A 12,412-nucleotide genomic window follows, 5' to 3' on the forward strand; every position below is an offset into this window, starting at 1 on the left:
GGGTGCAGGAGAGTGCTAGGATAATCCAAATAGTTTATCATGAAGGCTTATGTTTTGCTAGTAGAAGTAGGAAAGAATAAATGTGAAAGATATTGCATAGATAGAGTAGACCTAACCTGACGACTGGTTATATATAACAATATTTCAAGCATCACTGAATGAGTAATACTCACTTATAAAAATATTAAAATCAGAAGAAGCATCAGGTTTAGAGGGAAAAGGTAGGACATGTTTCATTTTTTGTATTTGTAATTCCAGTACCTAGCACACTGTTCGGCATGTAAAAGATGCTTAATAAATGCTTATTGATTGATGTTGAGCCCGTGGTGTTGGTGGGACGTATAAGTGAAGATATTTTGTAGGAACTTGGAAATACAGCTCAGAGGAAAGATCAATGCTGGAGACACATAGATGTGGGTCATATGCAAAGAAATGGAGTTCGCAGCAATGGGAATGAAAAAAGAGAAGGCGAATGACAGATTCATCTAAAGGAATTTTTTAAAATTGCCCTTATTTCAGTCATATCCATTTCTTCTATATTCATGGTGACCTACTCTTAGAATAATAACATAGAAGCAACAAAAATTTAACATACAATCACAGGACTGAAAGGGAGCGTAGAGATAATTTAGTCTAAATTATTTTGAAGTGTTTATGTTTTAAAGGAAACTAAGGTCAAGAAAGGGATGAATAATTTGGTCGTTGTCACTGAGCTAGTTAGTGTCAGAGTTTGGACTAAAAAGACCTGCTGATTCCTGGACCAATACTTTTTTCCTACCATTTTGTTTCACTTTTTTTTTTTTCCTAGAGAAAAAGAGAAATTTTAGAAAATGGCCACATGATGGCGCCAAGAGCTGAATTATTGAAAGACAAATCTACCATTTGCATCATTATTCCCTCAAACATGATCTATATAATTTTAAAGTTATTTTAATAGCCTTGTGAAACATACATTTATGTAACCAAGAAGATAACACAGCCATAAGTTTTAGAATGAAATTGAATGTTTAATGTGAATACTATAGGACAGAGATATATAGACTTAGAAATGGGACTTCAGAGGTCATTTAATACAATGTCCTCATTTTTTACATATGGAAACTGAGGCCTAGAAAGCTGTTTAATATTAGGAGGTGAGCTATTACAAATTTTATTTTTAAATAATTCTTTGTTTTTAATTTTGTGGATATTTTAGTTTCATAGATATTGCTTGAAAAAACATACTCAGAAAACTGACCTCTAAAGTTTCTCCTAGTTTTTAGTTATTATAACTCTATATTAACAATTTAACCACTGAAAAAAGTTATAACCGAGTCACTGTCAGACAAATGTTCAGCACTCAGAGAAAATGAGTTTTCCTATAGGAGTACAAACAGAATTAGTAGAAGGGCTCTTATTAACAAAAGCTTTAGAAATCCCAAGCAGCTTAAAATTGCACAAAGACCTTTGGGACACTGTATCAGAAAGTTTGCCAATTTTGTACAAAAATGATGAACATCCCAAAAAGGTAGTACAGGCAGCAGAATCATGCACAAATTTTGTTCTAACACACTCAGAAGCAATATGATATAGTGTCTATCTAGTCAGTACTGCAGTCAGAAAGATTTGAGTTTAAAGTTTACCCCTGGACCTAGTACCAATGAGACTATGAGCACAGTTATTTTATCCTGCAATGTCCCAGGTAATCCCATACTATAGACTAAGACAAAATTATTGAGGTGTAGCTGATCAAAGGATTTCAGTCAAAGGGATTTCCATCTTGGCAATTTCTAGAGTTAGAAGTTCATCTGGTTCAATTTTTATTTTACAGATGAGGAAACTGAGGACTGTTCAAGTTCACATAGGTAATAAGTGACAATGCTGGGATTTGGCCTATTATAGGACCAGGTCCACAATAAATAAGCAAAATCTTTTGGCTTGAAAGTACAATTTCTGAATATACACATATTGTAAGTCTATGAGGTCAAATGTCCAAGTAACTTCTAAAGATTCTCTTTATTTCTATGGTATTTATGTGACTGACCAAATTTGGAACCCCCTGGTTTCTGGGGAAGGCAAATAGTCTAAAATATCAACCAACCCAAAAGGATGAGAACTTTTCCCAAACTTCTTTGTGAACTACAATTTAAAAACACATCTTGGGGAAGCTATGTGGCACAGTGAATAAAGCACTGGCCCTGGAGTCAGGAGGACCTGAGTTCAAATGTGGCCTCAGACACTTAACACTTACTGTGTGACCTTGAGCAAGTCACTTAACCCCAATTGCCCTGCTGTCCCCCCTCCAGAAAGACAAAAACAAACAAACAACTCATCTACAAAGAGCAGATGTTAGAAACTGACATTGGAAATCGACACGTTGAAAAAGGATATGAATGTACCAAAATCTTAATAGCTATTTTCCTAAGAGGATTGAAGGGAGTTAAAATGTACAGGGCAGAAGTGGCACTGAATCGGAAGATTGCCTTCCCTTTATTCAATACTATAAAAGTCTGTAAAGAAAGGAACACAACAGGAGAGCATCAAAGTATAAGCAGTTTAAAAATTAAATTGAACATCCTAAATATGACATCATAATTTATCTCCATTCTGCAGGATAGGCCAATATAAAGCACATGCATTTTCCATATGTACTACGAATATAAAGCTGTAACAGCTTTTAACTTATAGAAGAAATCTGCCAGCCCCACTTACCTGCTGCTTCCTTGCAGTATGTCTGCATTTGATTTTGGAGGTAGTAGTTTGTTTTTTTTTTCTTTCTTCCTATCCTAACAGATAGGAAATCTATAGAGATCAACAAAATTTGGTGCTAGGATGGTAAATGTGTATGAAAGAGATAGGAATTTCTTAAATATGTACAGACTTTGGTAATTATTTTTTAAAAAACCTCTGACATAAAATTTCCTTTCTATTGGGGTGCCAAATTTCACCATTCAGATATTATAAGAAATAATTCCAAAGAATTTTCAATAGAACAAGAACTATTTTTATACTGAGAAAAATTCTGCCATCATTGCTTCTGAAACAAATATTATCTCAATGTGGTTGCAGAATAAAACAATAAAACCCACTCTTCACTGAGATGGGTGCAATCCAATCATTGATTTCTGGAACCAAAGTTCCCTGGAGAGTGTCGGATGTCCTGGAATGCTGAGTTTTGTATTTGAATTTCTGAGTTAGCTGACAAAATTCTAAACCCATCTGACTCCCCATTTCATGCAGTGCTTATGCAGCAGAGAAAGAAAGCTCAAAGCCTTTAGGAATACAGAAGGATAACCCAATACCCCAAGCTATGCTGGCTTGCATGCATGTTCTGTGTACTCTCAACAAAAGTGAATGAAATTGATTTTCACAAATTGTGCTTTCTTTGAGCAATGAACTTTGAAGAGATAAAAACAGAGAGGTGATATGCAGATCCAGAATCGTATTCCTCCTCTTTTCTAAGCACCATCCCCACACACCTTAATCTTCAGACAGAGGCATTGGAGGGGTGAAAATAAACCCTAGTCTCCACGGAGAACCTCTTTTGAGGAAGGCATATGATTATGGATATTCATAGCATTTTAGAACTGAAAGGAAGCTTAAAAATTGAGTCATCAGAAAGTATTTATTAAGCACCTACTATGTATCAGCACTGTGCTAAGCACTGGGAATATTCTATTTTCATTCCATTATTTTATTCAGCCTTCAAAAGTGTACCCCAGAGGTCATGGTTTGAGACAAGGAGGCTAAAATCTCTCTCTTCTAGCCTTTTAAAATGTATATTTACATATTTTTTTTAATGGGATAGTGTCTCTTTTGGACAAAGCCTATTGACTTTACACATTTCCTTCTTTTAATCCTTTTCAAGGGCTTCTTCTGGAAAGGGTTCAGCTCATTGATTTATTGTTTTTTTTCTCTCTCTCCCTCTCTCTCATTTTCTAAATAAGGGTAGAGGAATCACCCACAAACATTTACTGAGTGTCTACTGGACAAATAATACAGCACTAAGTGCTACTTAGTGAAGATAGACAAGCTCTAAATCCAGTCCTTCAATGTACATTTCTTTCTCATTTTCTTTTTTTAGGAATGAAATTGTAGATTATAAAGAAGGCTTTAATAGATGCTATTTAGAGCACAGGAAGTTTGACATTTGTGCATGACTGTAACCACAACTTATAGCTGTGAATATTCTTTCTCTTTTTTACCTTTTCCATTCAATACTTCTGTCTCCAAAATGCCTTTTGAGACCATTGTGCAGTAAGAGACATGAACAGACTTGTGCTGTTTAGTGTGATGACAATGCCTTTGCCCACGGGAATTTGGGAACTTACACTCAGAAAAACAAAACAAAACAACAAAAAACCTAGTGTAGTCTAGATTTAGCTGAACTATGTTAGGACTTCTAATCTTTTTTTCAATTATTGGACCTAGCTCCCAGTGTTTCCCTTTTTTAACAGTAAGTGTAGTAAAAAGCCTATTTCAGAATTACTGGGAAAGGGGAGGGAAAAGAGAGGGAAAGTTAAGACAGCTTTAATTACTGAGAAATCTGAAGATACTGTTGGTTCAATCATTTTCCAGTCATATCCAACTCTCTGTGATCTCATTTTCTTTTTCTGGCAAAGATATTGGAGTGGTTTGCCATTTCCTTCTCTGGATCATTTTACAGATGAGGAAACTGAAGCAAACAGGGCTAAGTGACTTTCCCAGGGTCACACAGCTAGGAAATGTTTGAAGCTGCATTTGAACTCAGGAAGAAGAATCTTCCTGACTCCTGGAGGGGCACTCTATCCACTATGTTACCTTGCTGCTCTAAGGAGACTATTATAGGATATAGAAATAATATGTACAAATACACGGATAATTCAAGATAACTGAAGGAGGGAAATACACTTTCTAGCAACTGGGTTGATTTAGGGAAGGTTTCATGGAGGAGGAAGCCTCTGAGTAAATCTTGAAGGAAGACAAGGATTTGGATAGGGGAAGACAAAGAGAATACATTCCAGGAATGAGGATCAGACTGAATGAATCTATGAAGTCAGGAAATGGAATGTCCAGTTTAGAGAAACCATTCATTCTGGATAGAACACAGAGTGCGTGAAAGGCAGCCATATGTAAAAAAGCTTAAAAGAGAGATTAGAGCAAGATTGGAGAGATATTTCAAGGCTGGGCTGAGGTGTCTGCCTTTAATAGTAGAGGCCGTAGGAAACCATAGGAAGTTTTAGAGCAAGGGGATGAAGTGATCAGACTCTCCCTTAGGAAGATTATTTTTGGCAGCTTTGAGGAGAATGGATTGGAGAGGGAAGAAATTAGACTTTATTTATGGTACACTAAATTCTTAGATCAAGGAGGGAGCCCAGTACAGCAGAGAGCACTGTTTTTGGATTCAAGTTCAAATCTCACTTGAGAAGTTTACTACTTACATGACTTAAGCAAAATAATTTACCCACCTTGGACCTGTTACCAGTTGGGAAGCTGTTAGAACCATCCAGGTTATTAGAACTGGCCATGAAAATTTTTTCATAATAATTTTTAGGCTCATTGAAATCATCTTTGGGATAATTCTAGTAGAAGACAGGATGACCAGGTTTTAATTTCTTTCAGCAAGATACTGTATTTTGAGAGTTTTTTTCTCCTGTATGGTTTGAAGGGTATGCATATTTCCTAAGTCAACATTTATTTAAAATGTTTAAAAATGGTTATAGGTCATTGTTATAGGCAATCACAGGAAATAGTTTTATCTGTGATAATGCTCTAGTTAATTTGTTGAAATCTCAAGGATATTGTGGAGTTTGCTTTTATAGTATGGGGATGTGTTATCTATTAGTTTATGAAGGATATGAAGTCTTAATTACATATAATTTTCATATATAATTTTTTCCACTTGACTATGTCTTTATAAATATCCAAATGGTTAGTAGTTTTTGCAACCTGCTGTACTATGTTGCACAGTTTCTATCCTTTCCTTGTAAAATCTGAATTGATCTATGTCTGTGTTCTTTAACAAGGATCTTTCTATAATTTCTGGAAGCAATGACTTTTATAATTATGACAATCACTGTTGTTATTTCTAGTAATAGGGATGGGAGTAGTAGTAAGTAGGGAAGTAGCCTATAAATAGGCAGAAACTCAAATGAAGAGAGAAGGAGTAGTAAGGTAAGGTAAGCTCCTAGAGGAAGTGGAAGACACAAGCAGAGGAAATTAGTCTTGGAAAGGAGAAAGGCAAAGCAGGCAAGAGGAGGTGAGGATGTGGAAAGGTTTTGTGGTTTGAGTGAAGGAGATGAACTTATCCTGGTGGATGGCCTTGATTTACTTGGTAAAAGAATATGCAAGGTCATCTCCTGAGAGAAGGGGTGAGATTAGGGAGTTAGGGGCACGAGTACACAAAAAAAGAAGGCCTCTAACGGCTCCTACCTTACTTCACTGTGTTGCGGGGAGGCAAATATTTTCTCAGCCTTAAACCATCATAAAATGTAATTTGCAAAGTTCTATACCAGTAATTATAATGTTGTTTAAGGAGTTTTTGTCTCTTTGTAGTAGTGCCCACAAGATGTTCCCTTTGCTGTACAGTGGCCTAATTTTGCATCAATGGAATTTATGTCAGAGAATTCCTCAAATTTTAAGTACAATCACACTTGCAATTTTGTAACACATGATACTTTTTGCGGGGGCACAGTTAGGTGGTAAGTGGAGAGAGTACTGAGCTTGGAATCAAGAAGACTCATCTTCATGAGGTGAAATTTGGCCTCAGACGCTTACTAGCTGTGTCACCCTGGATAAGTCACTTAACTCTGTTTGCCTCAGTTCCTCATCTGTAAAATGAGCTGGAGAAAGAAATGGCAAAATTACTCCTGTATCTTTGCAAAGCAAATCCCAAATGGGGTCATGAAGAGTCAGATATGACTGCAATGACTCAGCAACAAAAATCCATTTTTTTCCCTATTATTTCATCAATGCGCCTAAGCATTGGTGCTTTATTCACACAGTCAGAAACCAACAACTCAATTTGCAAATGGTAAGAATTGCTAAGGGATTACTTGTATCTGGGCCTGCTCCTTGGAAATTCTAAGCAACAATTTCTTCAAATAAAGGTGGTGGAAGTAATAAGAAGATAAAATGAAGAGGAAATTATATACGGATCTCATATATTGCTTAAGTTTTTTCAGACTCTCTGTCTTATTAGCAAGGAAAGACATACAAGAAAAGATTAAATCTTAGCCCTAGTGATAGAAAGAGCTCCAAAGACTATCTAAGGCAACCCGTTTGCTTTACAGATAAGATCCAAGGAATGTTCCTTGGTTACAGATGAAGTCCAAGGAAGTTAAACAGTGATCTCAGTCACACAAGCAGTAAACTTTAGAAGTGAGTTGATCTCAGGTCCTCTGATAGGGTTCTTTCTGCACTACTGGCTTGCCTTCCTGACCTAAGATTTTACTGCACTATAAATAGAGAGAGGTTAAATTGAGTAAACCCTGGATTAGGGGGCAAGAGGTCCTCAGTTCAAATCCTGCCTCTCCAACTTATTTGGACAAACCGCTTTGTCTTCTCAGGGCCTTAGTTTCTTCCTCTGTAAAATGAGAACATTGCACTAGATTATCTCTATAGTCCCTTTTAGCTCTAAGTATATGATAAAATACCAATACAGATGTACCTAGCTCTAACTCTTATCTATGAAGTTCAGATGTAAAGAACAGATCAATTTGTGGCATTATTCAAATTGGTTGATTTACTATAATATTTCCAATTGCAAGGTTCTGATAGTATCTTTGAAACATAATTAGATTTACAAAACTTTTCCATAAAAACATTTTAAAGATATGTATTAAATAAAGCAAGTTGTATCTGCCAGAAGGTAGCCTAAATCAGAGATGAAAGAACAATAGGAAGTACAACAGCTTTCTACTAGAAATGTCTACCTATTTAAAATCCAACCTTACTTCTGTCCTCCTTCCTTTAGCCACAATGTGCTAGCAATTTTCCAAGGTCTGGTGGACACCTCTTGGGGCATGATAACACAAGGAAGGGATCAAGTCAAAAAGTAAGGCCAACAGCCTGTTTTTATGATGGACAAACACAAACAAGATGTTTCTGTACCGTGTTTAGTATGTGTAGGTTTGAGTAAGTAGGATCCAAGAGGATAGGGAGACTCAATGGTTCTAGACCAAAGCAATTGTCAATAAAATCAGATAATGGGCAAATGAAATAAAATGCCTGAAGTTAAGGAAAGAATAGGTGGTATATGGAGGTAAATTATTGCATATGGCAATAGCCTTCCTCTCCTCCTCCAACTTCCTAATAAATCACAGATGTACATTGTTCCTGATCACATCTGTTTCCTTTTCCACTGAACTACACTATTCATGATTATTATCTTTTAAAGTAGGCTGTCCATTGTGTGTATGTGGGTTTCATTTAAAAGATGTGTGGTTCAAATATTTTCCCAGTTTATCAATACATATAATTTAATAATCCCTACCTTCTCCCAGAAACAAAAACTGGTCTTCCAAGGTATTGTTATGTGACTATGATTCATAGAACATTATATCTCTAAGGAATTTAAAATAAATGTACTATAGAGAGCAATGGAGAAGTATGTGATAGGTGAACATGTGTAATGCATAACAAAAAAAGGAACTTCAAAGAAAATCTGAGTAAAGGACTTTTAGGGACAGCTAGGTGGTGTAGGGAATAGCGTGCTGGGCCTGGAATCAGGGAGACTTGAGTTCAAATCCAGTCTCAGACACTTACTAATTGTGTGACCCTTAGCAAGTCACCTAACCTTAGTTTCCTCAACAACAACTTGGGGATAATACTAGTACCTACCTAGCAGGGTTGTTGTGAGGATCAAATAAGATGATATTTGTAAAGTGATTGTAATAGTAATGGAATTTGAACCCCACAATGGGATGGACTTGTTGACACGATTAGAGGGAGCTGAATTGGGAGGAGCTGGTGCCGTTGATAGAGAGGCCAGAAGAACTTTTGGGAGCAGCATTGTGGAGGCAGAGAGAGAGGGAGAATTGCCAGGGGCCAGAGTTGCTAAGAGAGAGAGAGAGAACTGCCAGCTGAAGCTGCTCAGACTGCTGAGGGCCAGTTGGAGCTGCCCTGGACTTTTGAGAACTGCCACCCAGAGCTGCTGAAAGCTGAGGAGGCATGACTGTGGTGCCCGTATTTTGTCTGTCTGTTTTGATGTTACTTTGTCAGATTCATTTGTTGATAGAGGCTTCATACCTTGTCGGGCCTAGAGTGATTTCACAGGCAGAAGGTGAACTGAAGAGGATGCTGGTTATGTGCATAAATGTTGTGGTGTCTTTGTTAAGCTTTGTCTTCGCAGGAACAGAAACTGCTGAGAACTTGCCTCCGGTCAAGGGGAAGAAAAGACTTCTCCTTGGGTATTGAATGCTCTGATGATATTGTAGCCTAGTTGTGACCTAGGGGTGGATGGGCTTTGTGCTCTGTGACTGACCAAATGAATGTACTTTGTTTATGATTGGAAACTAATCTCCAGTTGAGACTACCTAGAGATGGAGTAGTTTGACTTTTGTACTTTGTGACTGAACTGAGAAGTTACTAAATGATTGAGTTACCCTGTATTTTGATTTTCTCTTTTCTGTGAATGTTTTGCCTTAATTTGTTACTGAATATATGGAGAGTTACTATGCCCATATTCCCAACCTGGAAGTTGCTTGTGCTTGGCGTTACAGTGATTAGTACAATACCTGACACATAGTAAGTGTTTGATAAATGCTTGTTTTATTGGAGAAATGTGTGAGCAATGGGTAGTGGACAGCTTCAGTGCTGCCATCATGGTGATTTCAGGAGAAAGAGAGGAGGTCTCCAGAGCAGAAGATAGGCCTTTTATGGCAAGCTTATAGAAGAGGAAGTGGACATGAACTGCACAGGATGAGGAAGAATGCATGGGTTTAAACCATCATTTTTGGAGGAATTATCCAAATTGATGAGATCATCAACCCATGTGCATATTTTGCATATTGATAATTATATTGTAGAGGACAGAATCAAAGGTTTACTATTACTAATATCATGGTTTTTTTTTAACTAGAACCTTCCCCTATATCTACCTGGCTTGCCAATAAGTCAAAAAATTAGATCAGATCACTATCATGGGATCATATATTTAAAGCTGGAAGAAGACTAAAGCCATCTAGTCAATGCTTCTCATTTTACAGATGAGGAAATTGAGGCTTAGGGAGGGTAAGTAATAAATATGCATTTATTAAACATCTACTATATGATAGGTACTTTACAAATATTATTTCATTTGATCCTCAGAAGAACCCTGGGGGTTATGTGTTATTATTATCCCCATTTTAAAGCTGAGGAAACTTAGGCAGATAGAACTTAAGTGACTTGTCTAGGGTCACACAGCTAGTAAATGTCCAAGGCCAAATTTGAATTCAGGCCTTTCTGATTCCAGGCCCCAGTGCTCTCTATTCACTTTTCCATTTAGTTAGATGGCAGAGCCAATGCTTGAATTTAAGTCCTCAATTTAAGTCTGATGCTCTATCTATCTATGGCATTACACTTTTATTCTGGTAGTATTCATTTCTTACAAAACTATTTTTCTTTATTTCTATATTTATTCTTTTCTAAACTAGGTTGCCATTAGTACTTTTTTTCTTTTTCTATGTTTTCAGAAAATGATTAGGTTGTGATTTTTTTTTCCAGGATACTTTTGGCATTGGAAAGAGTAATTTTTTAGATTTATAGTTTCTAGGATGATTATCTCACTTTTCTAAATATAGGCATTACATTAACCTCTTATATAAGTATAAGAGATATATTCTTTCGAATTACTATTTTATACATTAGTTTAAACCTCCTCTTTCACCTAAACTTTTTTTTTTTTTTGGCTAAGGAGGAAAATATTTCCACCACTGTACTTGTGTATCTTCTGCTTATGGTAATACTGAATTACTATCAAAGCCAGGCCAGAAGAGAGGAAAATGTGCAATGATCTAAAAATTGAACATTCATTCTTGTTTAATTAAAATCAGGGCCTCAATTCAAGGATTAAGATAAAGTATTGTAGTGTGTGTTGAATATGCCAGAAGATGAGGTAGTGGAATGTTTCTATTTTTATTCCACTGGAATTTCTCTTAGTGTCTTGTCCTTTTGGAAGTGTCCAGTCATTGAAAGGAGACAGTGCAAAAGAACCCTATGAAGGAAAGGATATCCCATTAAAAAACAATCATCCAATACATTTACGTAATTAGAATAGCCTGGGTATCAGAATTTGTCCACAGACTTCCTAAGGTGTTCTAATTCTTCTAACACCTTAATCCTTTGCCATACACTCTGCAACACAGTAACACTGACCTTGCTATTCTTCTCACAAGATACTCCAGACACCATGCATTTTCACTGGCTCTTCCCTCTGCTTGGAATTCTCTCTCTCCTCATCTCTTCCTCCTTGACTTCTTGGCTTCCTTCAAATTTCATCTAAAATCCCACCTTCTACAAGACTTTCCCAATCTTCATTAATGCCTGCACATAGTGGGTGCTTAATAAATGCTTAGTGACTAAAGAACTGGATTTTTTAAGAGGAAGTCAGGATCATTTTATTTGACAAGGTCATCTCACATTTGGAGATAAACTCCAAATCTGTTCATGACCTAAATATAAAAGGTTAAACCGTAAATAAATTTGAGAAACATGGAAAATATTATCTATTAGATCTATGGAGAGGGAAAGATTTATGACAAAACAAGGGATAAAAAAGATCACAGAAAATAAATTGGATAATTTTTATCACATAAAATTAATTTTTTTTTTTGCACAAACAAATCCAATAAAGCTAAGATTAGAAGGGAAACGAATAACTGGGGAAAAGCTTTGCCTCAAAATTTCTCAAACATCTTGTTTCCAAGAAATATAAAAAATGATTCAAATTTATAAGAATAAGAGCCATTCCCCAATTGATTACTAGTCAATGTATATGAATAGTCTATTTTCTAGCAAAGAAATGATCTATTTATAGTCATATTAGAGATGATCCATATAAATAACAAAGAATTACAAATTAAAGCAATTCACAGATTTTACTTCATACACATAACACATAAGAATGGCAAAGATGCTAAAAAAGGGGAGGGAAGATAAATATTGGAGGAACTGTGGGAAAACAGGCACATTGATGCACTGCTGGCAGACCTATTAAATAGGTATAGCCAATCTAGAAATTAAGTTTGAATTATATCCCAAAAGTTACTCAACAGTGCATATTTTTTGTCCTAGATATACCACTAATAAACCTATATTCAAAAGACAACAAATAGGAAAAAAAGGTCCTTCATATATAAAAATATTTATAGCAGCTCTTTTTGTGGTGGCAAAAAACTGGAAACTAAAAGAATTCCCATCCATTTAGGAATGACTAAATAAGTTGTGGTATATGAATGTGATGGAATACTAT

General features: G+C 36.1%; 1 protein-coding gene across 1 annotated transcript in view; it reads right to left on the minus strand.

Moving 5' to 3' along the window:
• The window catches only part of LOC138155437 (sodium channel protein type 1 subunit alpha-like), a 225,373-nt gene that overhangs the window by 121,767 nt on the left and 91,194 nt on the right, over positions 1–12,412 (minus strand). The window contains exon 4 of the mRNA XM_069080688.1: positions 2,371–2,489. Coding sequence (XP_068936789.1) covers positions 2,371–2,489 — 119 coding nt within the window. The remainder of the gene's footprint in view (positions 1–2,370; positions 2,490–12,412) is intronic.

Source organism: Petaurus breviceps, unplaced genomic scaffold (genome assembly GCF_028583685.1).
Source record: "Petaurus breviceps papuanus isolate PSGF00001 unplaced genomic scaffold, PetGlider_PUasm1.0 91133, whole genome shotgun sequence".
NCBI classification, from domain to species: Eukaryota; Metazoa; Chordata; class Mammalia; order Diprotodontia; family Petauridae; genus Petaurus; species Petaurus breviceps.